Source organism: Sebastes fasciatus, chromosome 21 (genome assembly GCF_043250625.1).
Source record: "Sebastes fasciatus isolate fSebFas1 chromosome 21, fSebFas1.pri, whole genome shotgun sequence".
Classification (NCBI taxonomy): Eukaryota; Metazoa; Chordata; class Actinopteri; order Perciformes; family Sebastidae; genus Sebastes; species Sebastes fasciatus.
Window position 1 is genome coordinate 16,284,048 of NC_133815.1, and position 27,445 is coordinate 16,311,492.

Below are 27,445 nucleotides of genomic sequence, written 5' to 3' on the forward strand. Positions count from 1 at the left end.
ATAGTACAGAGTCCACCCGTACACATTACCAAAGGGCAGATGACAGATTAAATGACCACTGGCTGTGATTTAAAATCCCCCTCTCCTATAAATCGAATGAGCAAGGCCAGTGTATTTACAGCACAGAAGTGTGTCTAAATCACAATCAACAGAGCTCTCACACATGAAAACAGATCATGTGAAAATTGTCCCATCTGAACTCATTAATAAGAGTATTTTTCACTGTAAAAGAAATCCCTTGTCCTCAACCTCCTTGCTGCTGGAAAATATTAACTCTGTCTCTGAGTGGACAACATTTCCAACCATATTTAACATGGTGGTTTTTTCTATGCAACAACTCAACCAAAGGGACTTTCCTGCAATGTGCTCACATCAGTGGAGCCATACACAGCAACAGGCAGAACATACTGTCTGAGTCCAAATGAGATGAGCAAAGCATCATCAGCCCTTGACCAGAGTGGCTTCAATATAGAAAACAAAAATCTTCACATTTTTGCAGACTTGGTCATGTGATGATAAACAAATGGGAAATTGAAGTAATATTTGAGGTGAGACAGAGAGACGTAGGCAATATTAAAGCTGCTAAATTTGATATCCAGAACATTAAAGGGGAATACCAACCACATTAAGAATTCCACTTGTTATTGTTTCCATGTCCAAGGGGAAGTTCAATCAATATTTGGGAACATGAGCCTCTCTCTCTCAAAGCCAAAAAACAGAGAACTAAGTTTCAAACTTGTGATGTCATAGGGTATAAAGTCTGGAGCTGCTCAATAGACAATGAATGGGAGATTGATTTCGTGGACCCACAAAATGTTTGTTTTTTCTTTTTTTTATACCCAAAATTAGCTTTATTATACTTTAGAGTTGTCAGTTCTGAAACCGAAAATCTGCCCATATACTCTGAATATGCCATTTCCCAATTCATTGTTTATGGAGCAGTTCCAGACTTAATACCCTATGACATCACAAATTTGAGTTTTAGCACTCTAGTTTTTTGGATTTGGGGCGAGAGTTGTTCATGTTTACTAATATATTTTAGACTGTCTTAGACCATAGGAATGAATGTATACAGGCAATGACGTATACACTTGTACATTGTATACAATGTATTGAGGAACCTCAACAACCCAAGTGAGGTAACACAACTATCTTTTTGGTCTAAACAAAATCCCCGGTGACATCCCAGAACCTCAAAGTGCACACTGCCATATTGCATTGCTCTTTAGGGTAACTTACTATTAACATTGGTGAAAGAGTTGGATGGGAGTTGGTGCATAATTGCATATTGAGTTTACCCTATTTATACACACAAAAACACTTTACTATCACTTAATTCAAAAAATAAGATTTTTGGTTGTGTCTAAATTTCAAAATTAAAGCATACTGTAAATAACCATCACATACATTTGTCTTTTTGATTTATATGTCCACAAATTGACAGCTCAGATTTTGTGTACTTGTGATGCACTTGCTCAAGTGGATGCATTGTTTTGTATTTTGTAGAGCTACTGCTAAAACTGTGCTTTGATTTGCCCTGTGCATAAAAGAACAAAACCCATATGGACACTATAATGCACGGCCCAGACAAGTTGATCAAAACAATGTAACATAACATACTATATACTGTAGCAAACAGGGGTCTTTTTCTCACAGCATGCATGTGACCGGACAAGACAGAGCTTTCTCTCTCTAAGGGTGTTTTCACATATAGTCCTTTTTAAACGAACCGAACTCAGTCCTCGTAAAGTGGACCAAAAAGTGGACCAACAGAAAAGGAACTTAGTTCTGTTTGTGTTCACATTGTTAGTTCATTTGAAAGAGGACTCAGTTCTGTTTCTGGTCCACTTCAGCTCTAATGGGGCCTCAGTCCTCTTTCTGTTCACACTATAGTTGATGAAGTTAAAGTTTTAATTTAATTTTTGCATTTTGTTTATTTTTTTTTAATGATTTTTTAATGATTTCATTTCAGCTACTTTAACAAATGTAATCAATTTAAACAGTCCCTGAAATGCTGTTAAAACATATTCACTATTCACAGCCTATTTTAAAAAAAAATCATTCTGCAGCTGCACCACGCTCACTCAGAAATATTAACAGATAATCTACAATATTATTATGTTCCATCAGTGCGACCAATCACATCAGGGGTGATAGAGATCATTATTTACTGATCCTAGGGGTCTAAGCTCTAATAGGCCTATTGCAATATTTATGGCAGTGTCCACTTGTGCTAACAGCTTATAAAGGTATGATAAAACTTTATAAAACCCCAATATAGGCATGGAGGAGTTCAAAAGCTAGTCGAGGCCGACAGTGAGAGAGGGGTTTGAAATAGATTTCATAGAGCTTTGCTGTAACATTCATTAGAAATCACACTGTCATCGGACCAGCCAATGAAACGCTCTGAAACCTGAGGTATTTAAAATCCCTTGTCGAAATACCAACTTGACTTAGGGTGTAGTGGGTTTTTTTCCCTACAGCTTTCAATAGCGGATTCAAACGACCCATATGTATGTGCTATTTACAATGATAAAAAGTTGCAACAGACAACAGTTATATGTTAAACCGGTTGTCTCTCAGACCTGCATTACAGTCACAATGCATTCTGGGTAAGATGTAAGGTGGCTGTCTGAGAGTACCTACTTTCTGCCACATGGTGGTGCTCCATCCCCTTGTTAACCATGCAAATTGTTTTCCATGTTATTGTGGTTTGACACACTTTGGTTATTTTTTTTCTACAAGAACATTTTAGTAATTGATTTGAAGTTTTATTTTAATGTTTGTTACCCAAGAAAGTTGACTGACTCATCTGGTGTTGAAGAGATGTCCACATTTGACACACTAGTTAAAATGTAACAAGCATCTCACGTCTGTGGTTCTAGAGCAGGGGTTCTCAACCTTTTGTAACTCGAGGCCCACTTCTGATTGTTAAAAAACTTCCAAGGACCACCTTCCCAAATAAATGACAAACTGGGCTATAAATATGTACGATGCCACTGTCAGGTGTAATGACCCACATAAATATTCAGCTTACCCTCACCCATCACTGCCTGCCATTATGAATCCAAAGTATTCAGGGTCATATTTCCTCACCACACACTTTTACTGGTTTCAAAAATTGCTCGATTTTGTGTCACTGCATCTGTGACATATATGTCTGTAAAGGGGAGAGTCGTGGGTACCCATAGAACCCATTTTCATTCACTTGAGGTCAGAGGTCAAGGGACCCCTTTGAAAATGGCCATGGCAGTTTTTCCTCACCAAAATTTTGCGTAATTTTGGAGCGTTATTTAGCCTTCTTCCCGACAAGCTGGCATGGCGTGGTTGGTACCAATGGATTCATTAGGTTTTTCTAGTTTCATATGATGCCAGGACCTTCACTCTAGCTTTAAAAGTGAGCCCGCTACAACCTCTGAAATACAGAATAGCGGTTAATCTAACCATTTGGCTGCACCTTCGCGGCACACTAGGTGGCTTTTTGAGGCGCACCAGTGGCCCCCATCCCAGTGGTTGAGAATAGCTGTTCTAGAGTATGTGACAGCACTCAACAAGGCAACTTTGACATTTTTCTAAATCTGCCATCTCATTCCTGTAATGAATTACTATTTTGTTGTAGTTGGCAACCTGATGTTGTCAAAGCTGTAGTTTCCTCCCTGCAAAAGTGGCATTGTAATTTATTTTGTGACACACTTGGCGGTGAACTAACTTCTTAAAAATTATAAAAGGTAAAATATATTTATTATTCATATGGAAATACAAAATTAAGATACATGCATTGGTAATGGCATAAATACAGTAGGATCAACATAAAAAATAATTATATTAAAAAAAAAAAGCTCATGGAAGCTTCCGCTGTAACAGTTCCTTTAGTTGGTGGAAAACAACCATGAGCTTGTCATGTAGAAACATATATAGTTTTTGATCTTATTGTACTAAACAAAGAGAAGTCAAAGCAAATAAATGACATATACATTATACCACATAAACATGTACTTTGGTCAATAAACAAAAAGCCAAGAGGCAAGATGATAAATGCACTGATCAGTGGACAGAACCATTCAGACGTAGTATGGAGCATAATATGCAATATAAAAAGCAGCTTTAGTGATCAATGTGGAATAAAATATTGAATTAGTGGTAATAAAAGCAATGCAATGAAAGCTAGTGGACCAAAGCAGCACAATAAGCAGTCAGTTTTGATGACTAAAAGCCTCTTAAGTGAGTGCGTGTACCATTGATTCTTTCTGCCTGACATCTTTAAAAGACAACATACTCAGAAAAGCACTCAGGACCATCTTCCACATTGGTGTTTTCCTCGCCACAGACAGTTTGGCATTGTATATAGATACATGTAGCTCTTAAAAATATAGATAATATGCATGTCAAAATACTGTCACACAAAATATGATTAAAAAAAGGCACATTTTGAGTTGATAATGGATCATGTCCCCATTTGTTTAAAACTAACTACAACTTAGAAACAAAATGTACAAATACCATAATTTTGTGCCTTAATAAAAGTCCTTATTCCTCGTGCTTATTTAACTAACAACTTCTATTGGAAAATAACAAGCCTGACACTAACTATGTTATAACAGAGCTTCATTTCTGAGCCTGTGGTGGCACTATTGTAAACCCAGCACAGTAATCCATTAATAAAATTACTGATAATCACCACGTTGAGTGCATAATTACACTCTTTTGATATGATGGTGGTGTGGCTTGGATTATTAGTGTCGTTCACCATGTAAGAATAGCACCTTGGAGTGGCATTAGAAGCTCGTATAGTATATAGAAGTGCACATAGAGTGTGCACGCAAAACAGGCACTTCTTTATGTGTGTATAAACTCACACATGATCAATATGATGCATGCACACAGTTAAGACCTGAGAATGCCACAGTAATGATACGTGAAATGAAGATGAAAAAAATTCAAATACATTTGCTCAACTACTTTTACTAAATGAATATGCATTATTTATTCGGTACACAGAAAACGGGCTAAAAATGATTAAAACACAATTGAAACGGTGTAATAATTGATTAAACCCATCTCAAAATTGACCTTCCATGACATGTTAATATTGTTTAAACTTTATGTGGCACTTAGTGTTTCTAAACACAACTACTGTTATGTATTCCTGGTTGATAATGACATGCTATAGAGCTCAAACTGGTTCACCCCGCATCCATTTTTCCAATAATATCTCTACGTTAAAAAACCTTTGTAAGATAGCTTCTTATGGCTAGAAAAGGAGCTGCACAATCTGCTCTTCTCTGAAGAAAATGGGTTGTAATAAGCTCATATAAAATATCTTTTTTTTAACATTTATGTCCTTTACACTTAAGCAAAACCGTGAGGTACACCCGAACTCACTCCAAGGCACGGTGGTGCACCGTAGCACATTTCAGATCTCCTAAACTTCATTATGTCTCTAAGATTGAACCCACTAAAAACGTTCAAATTATCATCTTCTATCTGCCTACAATTTCACATGAATGCTCCACTTTGTAAACCCAAATGAGACGGGCTGCTGTCTCTACACAACAGAAACTGTGTTCATTCTTCAGCATAGATGACAATAACATCCATCCGGACACGTAAAAAGTCCCAAGGATAAAAAAAAAAAAAGGAATAGAAAACGTAAGTCTTTAAAGCCGCAAAGAGTTTTATAGCCCGTTGGCACATCCCCGCTCCTTCACTACACCATAAACTGGGTGTAACCCTCGGCGCCCGTGACGATCACATCCATCCAGATCCTCATGGCCTCAGGAGAGGGAGCAACCATGTAGTAGACTCTGTCATGAGTCTTTACACTGAAGGTCAGGGAGGGATTTGGGCTCTGAAGGAGGAGATGGTGAAGGATGAAACAAGACCAGAGGGAGGATGGTGAGTGGGAGACATAAAGAGGGAGACGCAGAGAAGAATTTTACTTTTTTTTTTTACTTTAGATTAGAAGATAACAAACCATACTTTTCAAGACAGAAGTCATTTGCATGTATTGATTTTGTAGCAACATATACACACATACCTTATGTGCATTCTTCAAGTGGTCGTAATACACTTCTTCAATAGCTTGGAAGTAGATGACTCCTTTCAGCTTGGCTTCATGCTTATCTGTAGAAGACATAACAGTTACTATGACATATAAATGAAGTGTATAAATTAGAGCTGTCAAAGTTAACGCGATAATAACATGTTAACACCGCTAATTTATTTAACGCATTTACGCAACTTTAAGGATAGCAGGCTTTTTTTTAAAGGGGTCCCCTTGACCTCTGACCTCAAGATATGTGAATGAAAATTGGTTCTATGGGTACCCACGAGTTTTCCCTTTACAGACATGCCCACTTTATGATAATCACATGCAGTTTGGGGCAAGTCATAGTCAAGTCAGCACACTGACACACTGACAGCTGTTGTTGACTGTCGGGCTTGAGTTTGCCATGTTATGACTTGAACAGTTAAAAAATGTGTGATTAATTTGTGATTAACTATGGACAATCATGCAATTCAATATTTTAATCAATTGACAGCCCTAGTATAAACACAAATGTGTGTAAGTGTATTGTAGTGTGTTCAGTTTTATTTATATGTAATGATTTATATTTCAAATGCATGTCAAATATAGGAAATACAAAATATGAAATATATCTGTAAAATACCTGTGTGTGTGCCTCTATCTATGTGGATGCTCTGTACACTTGTCTGTAGTTTTTGTGTTTGCATGTGCATTTTCTACCCTACAACAGTACCTGAATAGTAGGAGAGCGTGCGTCGGTTGCGGTCGAAGACGAACCAGCGTTTCTTCCAGGTTTTGATTTTGCCTCCCATTTTGATCAAGTAGCCGCGGCAGGTCTTTTCAGAGATGGATAAGTGGAAGCATGTGTCTGTGCTGTGGCCCGCCGACTCAATGTGAGCCCGCAAGTCAAAATCGTCCTTTCGCACCGGAAGGTACCGCGTCAGTGGCCGGGACTGGGGAGAAAAGAGTGAACGGGTTCATTGAAAAAGGAGAGGGAATTGTTTCAAGTAATGACAATGATGTATTTATAATTTCTTCTGTGTTTATATAATTCATACAAATCATGCAGATGTATATCATTATGTTAGATGGATTAAAGATTCTTTCTTCGGCTGCCAACAGTTGATGATCCAGGCAAGAGAACTAAAGATGATGGACGAAGCTTATACTAAAAACTGTCAACACAGACATGATGAAAAAATACAAAGAGAGAGAAGTATGCATAAAACATACAAAAGTTCGCCACAGAAACAAGATGGAATGCTTTGTCGAAAAAGTAAAAGGTTAATAACGGGACATCGAGTTCAAAATGTCTGCTTTTGGGTAAAATTTTCAGAGTGAAGAATTTCACTTTTTCATAACGCTTCACTGGTTGCAATAAGGGTCATACAAGATTTATGTCTGTAGGTGATTAAAAACATGCTGTACCAAAGAATAATCACATGTTGAGAAACACTTTCCGATCATAAATGAACATTGTTGAGTGTAACACAAATCTTTTATGCTCCGGTGTGGTTTTTCTTTCCTACCTGTGCCCTCTGTTTTTCTCGCAGTTTCACCTCCCGGTCGATGAGTTTCTGGCGTCTGCTCGTCTCCTCCTGTAGCCTTTTCTCCAGGTCCTCCCTTCTTTTCCTCTCCTCGTCCAGCGCCTGCTTTCGCACTTCCATCTCTTGCTCCTGAAGGAATAATTGAAATTGTTACACAGTTTGAAAACACACAAACACACTATACCATTAACAACCTGTAAAACACAGTGAAAACAAAAGGATGATTTTTTATCTGGTAGTGACCTTGTGTTCGATGAGGCGGCTCTTCTCTGCCTGGGCTTCTCTCAGCAGACGCTCCATCTCCTCTAGCTTGGCCATATTTGAAGTACTGGCACTGCAGAACACAAACATACGATTCACATCAGAAAAAAACAAACAGAAACAACTTTTTTTCTGCACAGTGAACCGCTTGCTTGGCATACAGTCATGGGAAAACAAACACCAAATCAACCATCATGTGGCTGAACCTGAAATACACTGAAAATGTAATGAAACTGAGCAGCTGCCAAGTTAATCAATTAAAGCTGCTACACCAGCAGCAAGCGGGACAAAGGGGGAGCAGGTCAGACGTGCTCACAGTGAGCACGGTTCTGCCCACAAGGCTGTAACATTTCCCCCTGTGCTATTCTCTCTCTTTACCAATGAATTTATGATCAATGAGAAACATTTGACGTTTGTTATGTATGCTGATGACATGGCCTTATTTGGCCTTCCACGGAAAACAGACCCAGTAGGAGAAATCAATGTGGCCAAGACAAATGAGTTCATTATCTGCACAAAACAAGATCTGAAAACAGAGCCGGCTTCACTTCAACATGTTGAAATTGTGGAAAACTTACACTAATATCTCCTATACAGTTCTGGATTCCCAGGTGAGCTTCTCTGGAAATACAGAGTATATTTCCAATAGATGCTCACAGCGACTTCTTAGGAAACTTGGAGGCCTCGGTGTTAGTCAGCACATTTTAGAAAACTAGTGTACCAAACTATTCTTGAGAATGTTTTAACTTTCCTGCCTGGTACTGTCGCCTAAACTGTAGATGTAAGAATAATCTTTCTATGATTGCGTCAATGACAAGCCCTTGGCTCAACTTTTTACAGAAAGGACGAGGAAGAAAGCGAGGAGCATTCTGTCAGATAGCTCCCATCCTCTCTTCAGTTGCTGTTTTAATGTGTAATATGACCTTGTGTTTTATTCGCTTGTCTGCTTTTTATGTCGTTGTTGTTTCTTGTGTTTGGTGAGCCAAAGAGACATTCCCACAATAAAGTTATATTCTATTCTAACTGACTCCATTCTGACTTTTCCATGCGTTTTTTCAGGAGTTACATTTTCTGAGAAAAGGCTACACTCTCCTGAGAATACTCCTGATTATTCACTGTTAATGTGTGTGTGTGTATGTGTGCTGAAACGAAGCGGAAATCCTTTAGGAAAGGAAGCCTGAATGTCAAGGCAATCTAAGGATCAGACCATCTCTCCTTCCTCTCCCTCTCTCTGTCTCTCTGTAACACTTTCTGACTCTCTGTCTTCACTTTAGAACAGCAGATCCAGTCTAGCTTCAAGTCTGACTGCAGATGGTCTACACATGACAAGCATTCTTGACTGACATCACAAGGAAGGGATTTGTGTATATGTTTGTCATGGTTAAACCGTATTTTTTCCTCTCAATTATCCTCTTTCTCTCTACCTTTTACAAGCACGCACACACTCTCTCTTATCCCGAGCCAGAAGGAAATGGATACTCTGTTGATCTGTGATGATGTCACAACATTGTTAAGATGGATGGCACACATTAGACTCAGTCTAAACAAATCAGGAAAAGAGGGGAGGGCTAGAGAGAGAAGTAGGGTACCCCAAGCAATCGAATAGAGAAAAAAAGGATCGGGAGGGAGGGAGGGAGGGTATGACAGATGAAGAAAAAACAAGAGCAAGCGGAGAAAAAAAATGCTTTCCCGCTCCCTGGTATTTTTTCATAATCAGTTGCCAGTTTTATATAAAATCCCCACTCTATATTCTGCCATAACTTTAACTGAATACCACCAATTTACATACCAGTGAATTCTGGATTTGAATATTACCTTAAGTCTGTTGATTGTTAGACACTTTGCATGTTCATTAATATTCACTTTCATTATAAAAACTACTTTGTTAGAGATGAAACATGCCACCTAACATAAGAAAATATGATAGGTAGACTTAATTAAATCAATATCTGTGACTGCATTACATGCCATATTTTAGTCAACTACTTGCATTTAGACTCCAACTAATCTTCCACCACTCATCCCGTTTCCCTGTACTCACATAAACATGATCCAACCTCATTGTAACATCCATCCTCTCCTCCCTCCCATCCCCTTGCCATTCTCTTACCTCAATCGACGAGAAGGAATCACACTCATAGTCATTGTAGACACGCGTGGCTCAAATCTATTCATTCAAGTATTTGGATTACTTGAGAAGCACTTTATTTCTCTTGCTCCAACTTGTATCTCCAAAAAAAACGGGACACATCACTGACAAGAAATTCCACTTCTATCATAAAACTATGTTTTTTTTGTCCAGCTCTGATCCAGGTTTCAACACACGTCTTCAAATCTAAGCCGGTACAACACAATCCAACTAGAACCATACTGAGGATAACACAGAGGCAGCCTGTTCCAAGAAAAACTTGCAGAGAGGTCAATCTGCAAATGGTTTGGAACTGTGCAAAAATCTATCTGCAGAAACAAGACCATACCATTCAGAGGAACAAGAGGAGGGGAGACAAAAGACAGATGCAACCACTGTAAAATAGGAGAGAAGGAAAGCAAGCACACATGGTTTGAGTCCAGACGGGGGGGTGGACCCCTAAATGTACCTCCACGCTGAACACACACACACACACACACACACCTTCATGTTTTCCGTCTTCCGTAACCTGACCCTTAGAACACTAATCAAGAGTCCCCCTTAACTCATATAACACACACAGTTCTACACATCTTATTCTCCAAGGAGGGACCATGAAAGGCGGGAAACCTCGGCTTTGCGGCTCCACACACTTTTTACATTAACTCACTTTCTAGTCTCTTTGTTGCACCCCCCGCCCCCCCGACCACCATTCCTATAGTCAATGTTTCATATTAGGAAAACAAAGGGACATTTTTGTGTTTTCAATTTTCGGTCTGTCTCTTGTCAAATTTCAACTTTTCAACCGTTCTTCATTCAAAGAGAGTGATGAAAGTAGCAGTGAGTTATGTCCATCAGCACATACTTCACACAGAAATATTCAAGCTCAACACTGAAGTCAGAAATGAAAACACCAATGACAGGCTTCATTGTTTTGTTTCTGTTCCTTCTATTAATAACCACAGCTGCCCTGTCTCCTAAAAAATTACATTCCCATACAACTAAACTGCATTCTCATATATTTTGTCGTGGATTACGTTTGTCTCTGATGTAGTCAATTGAGCAACATAGTCAATTGAGCGACCGTTAGTGAAAGTTACGTGGTATAATTATGATTATAACAAGCGAGAAAGTCCACCGGCGTGGAGGTGGACAGGTCAAACTAACATCGAACTTCCCCCCAGAAGACTGCTGTTCATGTTCCGTGTGAAACGTAGTCATTTTAAGCAAAACCATGTTGTTTTTTTAACTAAACCTAACCCAGTAGTTTTGTTGCCAAAACCTAACTAAGTAGTGTTGCTGCATTTTTTGTTCTCTTTTGCTTCAATTTACAATGTTAACCACGTGTTTAAAAAAATGCGACTGTAATCCAGGAGCAAATATGTTTCCCTCGAAACGTTATCGAGAATGCAGTTTAGTTGTTTGGGAACGTAATTTTTGTAGGAGACAGGGTTGACCACAGACATACAGTACACGCGTGTACATACACAAACAACTCACGCAGGCGACACATACCTGGAGACATTATCAGGTGAGCAAGCAGAGATGCTGGTTTCAATGGAGTCCGTGCTATCCACACTCATTGTGTCGAAGGCCTGGTTGTCGCGGTACCCAAAGGCATCGAGGTAAACGTTGGTCTGGGAAGCTGTTCGCGAGCCGGGCTGACCTGGAGACACACACACAGAAAGAGAAATAAACAACAGCTTCAGCAGTGACTAATTCTTATACGTGTGTGCACACTTGTGTTGTACCTGTCTCTGTCACTCCATCTGGGTCAACAGTTTGCCCAGATGGCTTCAATTCTGGATCACAATGCCCCGCCACTGTGAAATGCTCTTGTATGTTCAGGGAAAAAATAAATCCACACCGTATTGGTGTTAGTACTCTTGTTGAAATGCGTCAAAATAGTAGAACTCACAAACAAACGAACAAGTCCTAAAAGAAGTTAAGGCAGTCCACAGATGTCTGGAAAGAAAATGAGATGTCCTCAGAAGTAGAAGGAGGAATGACGACTAAATTACAGTGCAGATACTTTAAAGATAGACTAACTCAGCCTCTGGGTACAGGAAGAAACACACAAGAAAAACTGATACCATCTGACCCATGCAGCAGACCCACCCATCTGATGAGACAGATCAAGGCACCAAGGGAATGAGGGGCCGGATGCACACATAACAGTGTCCGGGAAATACAGCAGTTCTATTACAACACAAGGCACAGAATACTCTAAATATATATTTTTAGTATATCTGTCAGGTAAAGAGTTACCTAATGAAAGATCAAAATTGGTTGGTTCATCTGCACATAAATAATTACATTTTCATTCAAAATAGTAAGACTATATACACGTCAAACTTGACATGGACAAAAAGGCACAGGGTCCTTGAGGTAACAAACCATCCTTCATTTTTAAGCAGCTAAATCTGCGTTCAAAACCACATACCAGCATACACCCAAACAGAGGGCGAAGGGATTATACTGCGGTGAGTGAACGGCACATTTTCTTAATGATGGGAAATGGCTGGTTGACGTTTGTGGCAGGAAGTTGACTTATAAGAAATCTATTTCTAAGCTGCTTTTTTTGTAACAACCTTTTTTTTTACTAACAAACCTGACAATTTTCAAATTGTTCATACTCAAACCAGCACGTCTGCTCTACTGCCTACTCAGTCACAAACACAATCCTTTACACCATTTGATGGAGCAGCCCTCCTCCACTTACATTCCTGCACTATCTCCACTGACAGATAAACAAATGAGAAACGTTGTGATCCAACAAAATACAATGAGGTGCACACCCACACACAAAACACCATAACAAGGGTAGATGTTACCATATTAGGTGTATTTTCATGTGACAACTCAGAGATGAGTGTTTGTTTGAGTGAAGGAGACACAAATAAGAGAGAAAACTGACAGATAAAGATAGTCTTTGTAAGTGAAATTACATGTATTCCCATGAATTTGTGTACCTACATGTAATCTCTTTATCTGTATATAGTGTATGGTTTCTAAGTGAGTGCATTTGTGCATGTGTTTGTATACCTTTATGCAGACGTCGAGATTCAGTTTCCTTGTTGGATAAGGAGTAGATTCTTGGGAGAATGCTGCCACAACTTGTGCTCTGTACCAGGGGATGATGGGACTGTAAACAACCAAGAAGAGACCAAACCTTTTTACTTCCATGTTTTAGTAATTAGAAAATAATAATCTGGCTTGCATCTTTGAAATTACACAATATCTATAATTATAAAATAAACAATACAACTGAGAAAATAAGCTACAGATAGACCAAGAAAAAGTGTGACATTAATGATTTTTTATTGATTTGTGTCACTTATGCATACATGATCATCTATATGTATATGTACCTTGGTAGGATAGCTGCGTCCCAGTGTTGCACACGTAAACTGGGGCGTCATGATGGGTGTGGTTTTCTTCCTGGGTAATGTGTCACTTAGATAAGAACCGCCTTCTCTTTCAGACCTCTTCCTCTCTTCCAGCAAACGGAAATGCTGATCAAGCACATACAAGCACACACATCACAACTGAGGGAAGGGATGTACACCGTTAACCAATTTCATTTTAGGTCACATAACATTGTTCTTTAAGGAAATGTCATGACTTTCAGTCGCTATGTGTGGGATATAAAATGTTGTACTTTTCACTTTTTTTTTTTTTACATATATCAAAAAAGACACTGTGGCAAACAACAATGCATTAATAATTGTGCACTATAACTGAATTTACCTGAACAAATATCAATTATTAATTATATTAACCATCAATCAATCAAAGCAAATTGTGTAAAAATGTGCATCTGGTTTCTACACATTGTATTTGTCACACAAAAACAGACAAACACTAAGTTGCGGATACACACACACACAGAGACAGACACACACACACACACGTTACCTGCCTGTGTCGCGTTTGGCGTTTTTTGACAGGGAGGGGAGGTGGGGGAGAGTCGGGGAGGGGAGAAGGGTCTCGATATGACACCATGTTCTCTGGCCAGTGCACAGAGGGCGGTTTGGGGAGGGGGCGGGGGCGGGGGCGAGGGCGGGGGCGGGGATAAAGATGGGAGGAAGAAGAAGAGGAGGAAGAGGAGTGACAGTCGGCAGGTGAGGAAGAATGACAGAGCTTTGAAAAAGAAGAAAGGAATATTGTCAGAAAACTGAAATAGAGCAAAAGAAGGAAGGAAATAACCACACTCTCATACACACACACACACTTTGCATCATCTATGTCTGTGTGCTTTAACTACATACGCAAGCCCTTAACACCACTACACACACCTCATCCTCCGGTGGTTTGGGGGTGTCGTCGTCAGGGGAGGTATTTGCCTCGGACTCAGGAGAGCCATTGGCCAGAGTGCGGGCGGGGGCGGGTTTAGGGTCCCCCCCAAGCTGTGAGTAAAGCTCATTGATTTCACTGACTGTGACATAGCCCTGGAAAAGTGTCATGTGGAGACAGGGGGGAGAGAAAGGGCGTGAGGCATATAGCATGAAGTGTGTCAGCCGTATTAATGACAAACTTGAGAATTAGTTGTTAGAACGATGCAGAATTTGTTGCAAATTTGGCACAAATAGATCAAAAAGTCTTGTCACTTAAGAGGTAAGTTACTTAGACACTGACATGTTAACATTCATTGATTGGTGTACACAAGACAATAGGCACTGTTACAAGGTTACCTCATACATGTGAGTATAAGCTGTGCATTGAATTAATGAAACAAGTGCTCAAATTCCTGTAACCTGGCAATTACGACAAAAAAATGAAAGGAGAAATACAGAATAAAGGAACGAAGGATTAAGCAGAATATCTGGATAAAGAGGAATAGAGAAAAGGGATGTATTAGTATAACAAGACAAAAGTACCTCTGCATTCTTGAGAGAAATAGAGGAAAGGAGGGATGAGAGGGTGCACAAGGTGACTGGAGGAGGAAATATTGTGGCCGATGTGGTGTCACGGTAGCGATCGCTAAAAGACTGACACACATCAGCCAGAGAGGCTGAACCCTAGCAGAGAAGGAAACCCCAGCGGTTAAAAATGACGAGGGTCCTGTCCACTTTAAGAGTCGTAAGGAGTTCAAAGAGGAGGACATTCTGACAGCTGTCAATCAAACCTACCTCTCTTAGAGTGAAACCTCGGCCACCGGTGAGGTCAGCATATTTCCTTTCCAGCATGGTGAGGTTTTCTTTCTCCTAATAGACAGAAAAAGAAAACAAAGGAAATGTTAAAAAACTAAATTAACCTCTTTTTGAAGTGTTTTTCTTTTCATTCACACACAGAAGCAAGGATGACCACATGCATACACGCGCAAACACGGATATCTTCGTACCCTTTGCAGCATTGCTTCGAGGGTGCTCCTCTCCTTCAAGAAGCTCTCCTTCTCTCGCTGAGCCTGCTGGGTAATCTGTGTCGCCTGCTTCTTCAGAGTTAACAGTCGCTCCTGAAGGAAAAAAAGCAAAACAAGCTTGTAATGCGTTTCTAACTCACTTATAATGCACAACACTAACACTATAGAGCCAAAGCTACTAAACAAAAACATGAATATAACATCGTGATATTGTACTCTATACATTTTTTCCATCAAAACACGCAAACAGACAACTGTTACCTTGCGAGAGACGGCGCTCCGCTGGTAGTCTGCGATCTCCCGGAGGAGCTGTTGCGTACTGGTCTCCTTCTCGTCGTCCTGCCTGCTCTCTCTCTCCAGTTGCTGGAACTCCAGGTCCTCAAAACGCTTCGACTCTGCATCGAGCACCTCACAGTCCTGACACACAAACACACACACAAGAAATAATGCACAGGTAAACAGGCAAGACGAAGGAATGAATGTATACGGGACAAACGGAACTAGAGATACTGTTATAGCACGTAGACTTGATAAAACATGCAAGATGCAGTATACAAGACCAAAGGACTTGTACTCACACACACACATACACAGGGGATGTATGGCAGTCAAATGCATGCAAAATACATTGATTTAATAAAATGTTAAGATTTACAGTGGAGTAACACTGAAGCAGTAATATATTACGTTCACTCAGACACTTGACTGATTAATTATTGATCAATAAAGCAGCAAACAAACAATTAACATAAATCATCTAGTTGCTCAAGTGTACATATAAGTCTTCATGAACAACCTGACACATAAAAACCTAAAACTTTACCCAGTATGGGCGACATGTGAATCATATTAATTATTAAAAAAAAACTCTGTGAGATGAAACTGCTTTGAGTCAAACAGAAATATGCAAGCAATTATGTATCAGAAAGCACTTTCTCATCCCACAATACGCCGACAAAGACAAAGCAAACCAGACACAGATCCCGGATGTTTTCGTTAACACTTCACACTCATGCAGACACCAAAGCATGACCAGTGTCTGAGTAAAACATGCAACATGTTAAATACGTTAAGCATTCCCCAAAATACAGATGATTTAGAAGTATTGTCTCCTCAAGAAATCTTTTTAAAAAAAATGTTATGTGGGAGGAAACCGCATAACCGCATACCAAGTAAACCCATGCCCATAGGTGTGAATGTGAGCGTGAATGGTTGTCTGCCTCTATGTGTCAGCCTTGTGATTGACTGGCAACCTGTCCAGGATGTACACCGCCTCTCACCCATTGTCAACTGGGATCAGCTCCAGAGCTTTGCGATATAGCGAAAGGATGGATGGATATTGTCACGCGTTAAACACAAAAGGTGAAACCAGACCCTATGCCCAAATGTCAGTGTATTTCTATAAAAACAGGTCTTAAAACCAAAACTCTTGAGATACTTTATACTCTTACAGAATCAACCCTTCTTGTGAAATAAAGAGATGTTTGTAGACAGAGAAACCTAAAGAGGTAGACATTGAAAAGACAGAACATGAATCAAGTAAAGATCAACGGTGGCCGTGAGGGTGGAGAGCAAGTTAGTTCAGGAATGAAAATGTGTGCATATTCACATGCAAGTTCAAGTATGTGAGCATCACATGCTTCTTTCTACAGTCTGTTCATGTGGACACACCTGTCCACATATACTGTATGATTTGAGTGTCAACATGTGCACATACATCTGCCGTTCTGGATCAGTCTATCAGTGTACGCATGCAGAGTTGTTTAATTTCCCACTTATGTGGAGTTCTATGCTTGTCTGCGTGTTGTGATTTCCCTGCGTGGATTCATTGGTTTACACACTAAAGTACATACCTTCCTGTGCATGTGCTTGTGAGGTGTGAGTGTGTGTGTGTGTGTGTGTGTACTGACCCTGGCCAGCTGCTCCTGCAGGGGCTCCTTGGTGGCCTCAGGGCAGCTGTCCAGCTGGGAGCGCTGCTCACACACAATCTGAGCCAACCTCTCTACTCTGCCCCTTTCTGCCTGTAGCAACTCGCATGCCTGGCATACACACATGTACGTACATGACACATAGACGCACATACACGCCCAAACAAACACGCATGTACACATTTTGTTCATGTGTACATACAAAAGGAACAGAGACACACACACACACACACACACACGGGACAGAGAGAGGATGGCAGCGTTAGTGGGACTGGGGAGCCACAGTTAGTCACTACGGCAACCAGGTCAGCAAGATTAACCTTAGAGGTCAGGATGGGAGGGAAAGCTGGAGGAAATAAAATCTACCAAAGGGATGGAGAACTGGGGAAGTATTGCAAATGAAGAAATTAAGGTAGTATGAATGAATAGTGTCATGAGTTCTTTCTCCTGCGTTTTTTCCAATGTTTGTTTGAATGGAAATGACTGACGGAATGAATGAGAAGGAATGACTCAGCAGATTAATAGTCCTCTCTATAAATAACACAACATATACATGTGCCCAAAATCTATACAAGCACTCAACTTCACCTACTCTTCACTTCAACACTCAGGGCAACACTTATCTATCCGATTGTTCCTGTCTTTCTCTCCCTCTGTCTCACTCAGCATCATGATGTGTTTCCTCATTTATAGCATCACAATCCGGCTGGGACTTAATCCAACAGATGATCCAATTGCCAAACCAAAAAACGAAATACACACACACACACACACACACACACACACATACAAACAACACATTCAATCTGTTAATCTACTTAACACTCCCGAACCCTATCAATGTTACCATATAAAATGCAGACAGACCCACACAAACGTTCACCCACACCCACGGTCCTCCCGCAGGAGTGTGTGTAAGATAGGATCACTTGGTGACCGCTATACCCTGGGCAGTATTAGCAGATATATATTTGGACCAGAGACAGCATGAGAAGGATTAACACCTACCGGTTAGTCACATGAGCCCTAAATGTATGAGAGTCTTCAAGAGTAGTGAATGTATTTTCAAATACCACACGTACACATATATATCTTAGGAAGGCAAATGTTGCCGTACATGTTTAGTGTACAACACTTTTTCTTTCCATTTGTTACAGTATGTTTCTCCCCTTTTGCCCGACACTAATATCACTTACCAGCCCTTCAGCAAAGAAATACAAACAATTTGCCGAAGATGCAGCATCAAACGCCTTAGTGTGTGGATCAATGCAATCTGCTTTTGGTCTCCTTGTAAGCCATTATGAATCTCTCGTTTCTCATTTTTTTCCAATGAAGCGTGCCCTGTTAAATACCTTTTCTTTTTCCTGCTTGGACTTGGTCTCTAGGTCGGCAATCTTGTTGTGAAGTGCTTCCAGGGCATCTTTTTCCTGCTGGAGAGCAGCTACCTCCGACTCCTGCTCGGCCTCCACCAGAGCTCGCTCAAGCTCCACCTTGGATGAATAAATACACACCGGTAAGCAAGCCATTTGTGATGATTCTGTGTTTATCTTTACTTTTATTCACATCTGTACGTACCACTATCTAATAATGTTTGAACAAAATGCATTACTGATTTTAAAAGAAGTAGAATCCTTTACTTCTCTCAAAAAATAGGACTTCTAGAGTTAATATTGTTAAGATGGACATTTTTCCTGCTGTATCTGTATGCCCGAAACACCATCGTCTTCTCTTTACCTCTTGGGCAGATTCCTCAATTTGGTTGTCCAGCTCTTTGATCTTTTGCTCCAGCTCCTCCATGTTATTCAGCACCTGGATCCTCTCCTCTTCCACACTCCTCACGTCCTCCTCTGAAGGCCTCGCTTCTTGTCCGCGGCGACGCGCTGCATCATCTAGAGCCTGGTAACCAACATCATAAACAGGGTCACAGATTGAACCATTGTTAATATGTAGTTAAAGCTAAAGCTTATCAGGACCTACATTGGGGGTTTGGTGGTAATTAGTTGTAATAATAATCACTGACACCACCAATTCAATAATGTGGTGACATGAAGTGAAAGTAGTACTTCCTTTGGGCAATGAAAAAATGAATTTCTGTTCTTTTGCAGCAAATAAATGTGCACACATACACCCACACACACAAACACCAGCTGTCAATTCTAAATTGTAACACTTACCCTGCTCTAATCTAATAAATGGGCTGTAAATATCTCCCATCTGTCTACGTGAAGGATGTGTATGTCGATACCTTAGTATTAAGAGGAGTGACCCTTGTCACTCTCGTGTTTTCCAGAAAGAACAGGGAGCATAAACACTTCCCACATCAATCCTGATTAATCTTTTAAGAAGCTGACCAAAGTCAAAGGTGCTGCTTTAGCAGCCTTGTACTCTTTTTATACAGGAGATGTGTATAATGCGGATTTAACATGCATTTGACCCAATCAGAAGAGACAAGATAATCTTGTCATCAATGTTCAGAGACTCCAGTGTGCAATTGTAGATCCATATGCATTGCTGCTTAAACACAGAATTACACAGAATAACTATATAAATACCAGTAAATCTAAGTTCACTAACTTTCTATCTTATTCACTAATTTGTGCACTCTCAGGTTTCCCTCTTTCTTTGCTTTTTTTAATGAGTGAGGTTGATTAATTCATTTAATCATCAATGACATAAAATAACATTCCTAGCGCTTAAAATAATGCCTATTTATCTAGTTCTGTGGAACATCCAACCCATGTTCAACCCTGGTCAGGAGGAGGGTTATAAAGTTAGATGACGTTGGTTGAAAGGATCATTGTTGAAGGTAAGTGGTGAGTGCTCTGCTCTACACTTTACATTCTATTAACAGAACTCTGCTTACATGTATGTTTTTTAAATCTTTGTACATTTAAAAGTGGTAAAGTGACTCTTGGGTCCGAAAATAACAAACCAGTTCACCTGCTAAAGATGTGATACTATTATGAGTGCATATAAATGTGTACAAATAAATCTCTTATACCTCATTGGTCCTCTGTGCACGTGGAGAAGGTGAGGGGGCGAAGCTTCGCAGACTGACGGCGGGTGATTCTGCCCTGTTGTCTCGGTGACCGCTGCTGCGCCTCCGTCGTACCTGCAGATCGTCATCATAGTAACCATTCTCTGATCCAAGGGCGGTCATGTGTCCATTCCCTGTCGTTCCATTAACAGCTGAAGAGTCCGAAAAGACCGACATTGTGTCGTCATCGTCGTCGTTCAGTTTAAGCTTCTCGAGCTCCTGGTTGATCTTCTGGAGATCTGCCACAGCTGAAGTGGGACTTGTAGCTGGGCCACCTCCATCTCTGTCAGACCGGCCAAGCTCCGAACACAGAGACAAGATAGTCTCTAGTCGCTGTCGCTCCTGAGATAAGCACACACACACACACAGACAGATAGATACATGCATGAGTTACACTATGAGCAAATGTAGTGGTGTCAACTCATTATTATTGTTTTTCAGGATGTTGTCTATGGTAGGTTATTTAAAAAGGTGTAGTTATATGTTATAAGATAAGATAAGATATTCCTTTATTAGTCCCGCAGTGGGGTAATTTGCAGTGTACAGCTGCAAAGGGGATAGTGCAAAAAAACAGATGCATCAGCTAACACAGTAAAAAAAGAGCTAAACAAAGTGGCACAAAATATGAACCATTTAAATAGAAGGAAGTATAAAAATAGGAGCAGTATATACAGTATTGACAATAAACAGACTATTAACAATATTGCACAAGTGAAAATGAAATGCAATTCCACCTGAAAATATGGCACAGTATGAATTACACCTTAGTAGTAATGATGATAATGTGATTGCACATATTAAGCCTGAATTAAAGTTGTGTAGTTATTTTTGTTACCCTGCTGTGATAATGTTACTTCAAAGGGGGTAAACCTTTTGTGGTAGCTACGTTGAGTAACAAACAAAAGTCCCCACCATTTTTTAGACCACTGCCAGTGTTGGTGTGCTAAAACAAATATAGCATAACACTATGTTATAAAACAACAAAGCCCTAATAAATACCTATAGTAGTGCTGGATTACAAGGTGAGATATATCAAACAGACAACAAACAGGAAATACGTTATTTCAGATTGTACCTAAATTTAAGTTTCTACCAGAGTCAGAAGTTAACTATTCAAAACCAGTAAACAACATATTTTATACTTATTTATACTGATTCTGACATTTTATTTCTTCATATAAATACATGTCTGTTTTCAAATTGGTTAAAGGAAATGCACAAATTGAACGTTCTGTTATACTAGAGAGGAAGACTCATAACAGCTCAGCTGGGTATCATTTCTTTCCATCATAAAATAAAGTTTCCAATGCTCAAGTTACCTGGGGAAGCATCGCTCTGAAGAAGTGAATCCCTCTAGTTAAAATGTCCTTGTTTAGTCCAAAATGCACTCCTGATTTGTTTGTAATTTATATACTCTAGTTTAGCATATCATCTGAATAGCCTAGAAAGAATATTTCCTTTAACTGGGAAATCCCTGGAGCAAGAGTTGCCCTTTCCACAGTTCTGCCTGCCTGAACGCAGCTACTATATGGGGAGCTACGGAGGCTGCAGAGGGTTAAAATACCCCCTCATAGGTTCAGCAGTAGCTTCTCTGGAGGGAGAAGCCAAACAGTAATCCTGTGTAAGTAATATTAGAGGTGGAAAGAGGGACGTTAGAAAAAAATGAACGTGGCACAGAGGTGTGTGAATGTGTGTGTGAGAGAGAAGGAGTCAGCTAATGAGAAGGTGGACAGCTGTCAACTTTGATCGGAAGTGTGCACGAGAACAGGCCATGACTCCAAAGAACAGGAATGTGTCTGTGTGTGTGTACTGCCACTAAGGAAACAAGACACTTTCCAGGGATATGTGCTCTAGGAAGGAAGCTGAACCAGGTAGTTTGGACTATTAAAAGTCATGAGACAATCATATGCCTGATTAGAAGGACCAAAGAGAGACATCCTATTTAGGAAAAGCATTATAGCACTACGTATACATCATATTGCTCATCATTTAACCCATTTAAATTAAATATAAAAAGTAATTTATGCAAAGCAATATAAATAATTAATCACCGTACACATTGTTTACCAGTGGAATAATCTTTTGTATATATGTGTAAATGCACACAAACAAACATACATACACAACCCCTTTTATAGTGTGTAATGTGAACCAGGAGCTGAGGCAAAACAGGCCTTTGTCAGTTTGTCACCTTGTTCTATTCTAATGAGCACAAGCCTCTGTGGAGCCCTTATAGTAATCAGCTGTCAACTAGAGAGACGGACGGAGAGAGGGAGAGGAAAACGTACTGAAAGAACAGGGCCGTACAGAGAAAGGATGGAGTGAAAATCAAAGACAGGAAAATGGTGGAGGGAGATTGTGAGGAAATAGAAAGAGAGGAAACAAGTGGGGAAATATGAGCTGGTGCTTTGGCATGACACATAGTGAGTAAGAGGGAAATAAAAAGTATTTTGTAATGGTAAAGGGGGAGGGGGGGGGGGGGGGGGGGGGAAGACATATATCTCACTCTAGCGCTTAACCTCTCTTTCTTCTTTTCCTTTTCTTCCTTTATAGCTATTTAGACTAACAATACAAGCTACTTTGCGAAATGCCAACTTGTAAATATGGACTGATGAAATATAATAACCTAAATTTACCTAAACCTTACCGAATGCATCTAAGCTGTACATCCTAAATGACATAATGGGTAATTGTGTTAGCTGTTTGCTTTTGTGTTTTTCTTCCTTTTGTTGCTGGTAACATCCCCAAATAGCCATTTATGCACAAGCATGGAAAGAATGCAGGTTTCCTGTACTACCACTAGAGGGCAGACAAGGTTAAGACAATGCTTTCCTGAGATCAGCCTTGGACTAGGAGATACTGCTATTGGCCTTCTTACAATGCCCAGCGGCACATCTGATCATTGTTTTATTATTGATTATTCAGAAGTATTATTCAAAACATATTAATCATTTTGAAACTTAAATAAAGAGACTCAAATCACTGATTAAGCCTGAATAAGATATATTTTATATCGGGGCGCAAACTAAAAACAAATGGGTTGTAAATCAAACCACATCAAATGCATTGCTGCTGGGTTTAAACAAATGTTCTTGATCTTGGGCAAACCACAAATTCTCTCTGATCAGAGCAAGAGGTCCACAATATTTTACATCTTGCAAATATGATCAAAAATAACTGGAGGCTATAGCTGAAAGTCACTGAGATGCTTGTGAAACAGTTTGGTTTGTACGGCATCCAGAAAACTCAGAGTTTCTCACAGTTTAAAAGACACCAGTTCCCTCAGCAGAACACGGCTGTGTGAAAGAGAGAGAGACATTTAAAGAGGGAAGGATAGCGGCATTATTATGAGTCCAGTTGTCATTATATGTTGAGCATCTGTGTGTTTATCCACCTGCTACACTACAACGCTGCTCTCTAATCTTCTTGGTTTCTCTAAACCCACATCTGACTGATGTGTTCTGTGGCTCTTCAGTGGTCCGAACCACACTGGGCGGACCTCCAGATGACTGACATAAACACGCACCCCACACATACACACACACAATCCAAGCACGGGGTTAAGAATAGTCCTGTTAGTATGGGCTAACTGCCAGAGGCATCTGTGGAACGGTGAACCTCACTCTCTCTCTCTGCGTGTGTGTGTGTGTGTGTGTGTGTGTGTGTGTGTGTTAAGCTCCCTGGGAGAGTATGTTTGAGGGGACAAGGACACGGTTGGTGTGAAGGGATGCATTTTCCTAAACTCATCTTTGTGTGATTGCATGAGTATGCAAAACAATATCATTCTTCCGCTGCAAATATAAACTTGTATCCCTATCTTCTTTCAGTAACCGTAAGAGCAACAAACTTTTCACCTGTCAACAGTCTGCACGTCTGTAAGCTTAACTAATTTACACATTACACCAGTCTGTATCACAGGTTATGTCTTCAAATAGTATCTATACAGTGTCATTTGATCCGAATTGGAACATGTTGCCATAATTTGAATTGGCAGATGTTGGGGACATGAGGAACAATTTACGTCCTCTGTTCCAACAGAGAAAGCCACATGTGCAAACACACTCAAACTCACCAGTCTCTCCACCTCCTGCTCACGGAGCCTCTCCTCTTTTTGGTGCTGGTGGTAGTCGGTCAGCTCCTCCTTCCCACTCAGTGAGCTGATACTCCCCCTTCTTTCCCTGAAACCCCCTGGTGGGGTCACTCCTGCCTTTCCAAATGACTGCCTCCTCTCACCCAGCCCCATCCCTGGTTCCAGCCCTGCCTTCCCAAATGAAGACCTCCTCTCTCCAAGTCCAAACCCCATGGTACCAGTGAGTTCTTGGCCTACCCCTCGCCTCTCCCTCTCCCTCTCCCCCAAAGACAGGCCTACTCCTGGGGAGACTCCACGGCTCGCCAGTCGCTCCAGTTCTGGAGGGCTGGAGCTCATGGAGCCGATGGAGCCCACAGAGCTAGTGGAGGTCAGGCTGAGTTTTTTGGCCACACGAGGAGAAGAGGAGCCCCCTGTCCTGGAGGGGATGGTCACATCAGGTGGAGCGGTTGTTGAGGAGATAGGTGCGGTAGTGGAGGGCAAGATCTTAGGGGAGGAGAGGGAGATAGACACTATACTTTCTCCCTGATTTGGGGTCTGGATTTGATTCCTGTTGGAGGAAAGCTGGCTGGAGTTACTAGAGTTGTGGTTGAGGTCAGGGCTGGCATTCTGGTTGTTGTTGTAATGGTCTTTGCTAAATTTGTAACCGCCAGCGACATCAGAACGCCGTGGGGGCAACGTTGACAAGGTCATGGCTCCGTTGTTGTTGTCACGGGGAGATTGGGACGGGCAGAGGCGTGGCAGCGAGCGGCTGTGCCCTCCTCCCGTCATCCCACTTAGCGAGCCTGCTGAGTATTTTCTGGTTCTACTAGTGGGCACGGGCTCTTGGTTGCCATAGCTACGGCGGCCAAGACGGGGGCTTGATGGCATGCTGGCTGCACCTCCTGTTGATGGAGTACGGGATGAAGAGGACGGAGGAGGAAGAGAGAGGAGGTAGCTATTGCTACCGTCGACAGAAATGGAGGAGCCTCCGCCATTCCACGTGGACTGTAAAGAAGAGGAGCCCGGGTTGTGCGGCCGTCGGCCATCGCTATTGCCGAAGTTGTCCTGGTTGCGGTTGACCGAGGTGCGGGAGGACAGAGATGAAGACGGGTCGGATCGTCGTCCAGGAGAAAGAGGGGGAGCAGATTTCAAAAACATGGGTGCACGATCTGAGCCATAGAACCGCCTTGCCTGGTCCTGATAGGCCGATGAGGATGTGGTAGGACTCGAGATAGGTGTGGTGGGAGGAGACTGAAAGACAGATGGAAAAAGAATACATATTACAATTGTAAATACTTAAATCTTGACAGAGGTAGATGGAGAGACAGAAATCCGTAAGATAATTGTGAGGCTTTAGTATTAAGCAGACCTCCATTCAAGCTTTGCGACAGAAACAAGAGTAATGAGTATGTGTTGCCAGGTGAACACTGTAGTATAGCCCAGGATAATGTGTAAGCCGCCCTGGTTATCCATGTTTGGTCTTGTAGATAATGAGTAAACCCTGGTTAGCCCTGTTTACCCCAAGACAAACAGCCAGGCTAACCATAAAGCTTCTACAAAGCCTTGTTGGCGCATGACGTAGAAAGCAGGATAATAAATCCTGAAGTGGAGCTAAATGATGCCAGACCTGTGTCACGCTGAAGTAGGAGGGGTTCGCATTCCCGTTGGCTCTCAGGCTGTTCTCCAGGGCGAGCTTCTTGCGCTGCAGCGTGTCCATCAAGTCCCGGAGCTCGGAGGCCGATCGCATGCCCCTAGCACTGCTGGTGCCGCCCACCACCGCATGGCTATAGTCACTGCTAAACTTCAGGTAGTCTGGAGGTGGGAGAGGGATAAAATGGAAAAGATAATAAATAGATAATATGGGAAAGTGTAGATACACAAGTACATGAACATTCATGAGTAAGAGGATATAAATAAATATAGAAATGGAGAACCAGAGAGGAATATGGAGAGAGAAAGAAAAACAAAAGTAAAGCAGAATGGCTGGGATAAGCAATATAGATGTATAAAGAGATGGATGGATGGAGTAACAGGAAAAGAAGAAGGAAAAGAGGGAGGAAGAGGTTGCGTTTGTACCTGAAGCTGCAGCTATTCATAGATGGGGCCCATAGCAAGAACAAACCCAACCCAAACAATCCGCAACTGGCAGCAAATCACCCAGAATAGGAGTCAACTCTCACACACACACACACGCACACTGCATGCAAATACACTCATACAAAACCATCCATTAGATCCAAGACAAACATTTTAACTCTAACTCGACTGCAGTTCCTCAGAGTAGGATTTTGGGAAATGAAAAAGACCACAAAATATTCTGGAGTACCCTCAAGAGGCCCCGCGCCCTTCCTTCCTAAAGCCTTTTATTTAAAAGCAGCTTCAGCAGAGAGGGGGTCTTTTTCCAAACCTCAACTGAGTCAGTAAGATTTAGCAGGAAGGAAGTTCAAACTAAAACAAATCAGACAAAAACTATTTTTGCTTATTGCTGAGGTAGGCAGGAGTATTTTCTGATTAATAGCACTATTTCTACTTTTCTGTGCAGAATAATTCCAAAAAAAACTCCCTAAATATTACCGTCATCAAAAATGCAGGTGAAACACTAGGAAGGAAGCAGTTTGTGAGAAACCTGCCCACTGTTTCTAATTCATCTGTGGTTTTATGTGGAAAAGGAGCTATTACAATGTTGAAGCTTAGACCACCCGGCGTTTAACTGTCACACACGCCTACACACACAAAAAAAGCTTTCCTAAACTGTGGCTCCGCCTGAGAGAAACACACGCGTGTACTTCCCATGTGTACATATGCCAAGAGTATATATGTGTTGAATAATTTAAGTGTTATATTGTTAGAGAAATTGGACTATTTAAAGTGCACATCATAGCTGAATATAAGCCTGTGTGAGAAAATGTCAAACCGTACATGGTGGAGAGAACTGGGGCAGAAAATGAAAGACATCATAAGATCTAGAAGCACACGCACGCACACACACTGACACACATTACCGGGTGTTTGTGTCCATACATGGGCAGATTTATACTGGAGGCCTGGCGTGCATCAACTCCTTTCCTTTCTAACGTGACTATTC

The 27,445-nt window shown here is 41.0% G+C and overlaps 1 protein-coding gene across 8 annotated transcripts in view; it reads right to left on the reverse strand.

Moving 5' to 3' along the window:
* Positions 1-3,709: 3,709 nt before the first annotated feature.
* The window catches only part of phldb2b (pleckstrin homology-like domain, family B, member 2b), a 47,860-nt gene continuing 24,124 nt past the window's right edge, over positions 3,710-27,445 (reverse strand). For 4 of the 8 annotated variants that reach the window (XM_074621210.1, XM_074621209.1, XM_074621217.1 and 1 more), the window contains 19 exons: positions 25,988-26,172; positions 24,364-25,611; positions 20,256-20,633; positions 18,989-19,150; positions 18,607-18,744; positions 17,237-17,365; positions 15,588-15,743; positions 15,309-15,419; positions 15,097-15,171; positions 14,845-14,985; positions 14,263-14,415; positions 13,336-13,479; positions 13,010-13,109; positions 11,480-11,630; positions 7,819-7,909; positions 7,558-7,704; positions 6,762-6,981; positions 6,038-6,123; positions 3,710-5,848 (listed from right to left, as the gene is read on the reverse strand). In XM_074621210.1, the coding sequence (XP_074477311.1) occupies positions 5,708-5,848; positions 6,038-6,123; positions 6,762-6,981; positions 7,558-7,704; positions 7,819-7,909; positions 11,480-11,630; positions 13,010-13,109; positions 13,336-13,479; positions 14,263-14,415; positions 14,845-14,985; positions 15,097-15,171; positions 15,309-15,419; positions 15,588-15,743; positions 17,237-17,365; positions 18,607-18,744; positions 18,989-19,150; positions 20,256-20,633; positions 24,364-25,611; positions 25,988-26,172 (3,956 nt within the window). In that variant the 3' untranslated portion in view covers positions 3,710-5,707. The remainder of the gene's footprint in view (positions 5,849-6,037; positions 6,124-6,761; positions 6,982-7,557; positions 7,705-7,818; positions 7,910-11,479; positions 11,631-13,009; positions 13,110-13,335; positions 13,480-14,262; positions 14,416-14,844; positions 14,986-15,096; positions 15,172-15,308; positions 15,420-15,587; positions 15,744-17,236; positions 17,366-18,606; positions 18,745-18,988; positions 19,151-20,255; positions 20,634-24,363; positions 25,612-25,987; positions 26,173-27,445) is intronic. The other 4 variants (XM_074621212.1, XM_074621214.1, XM_074621213.1 and 1 more) reach the window with 4 other exon arrangements.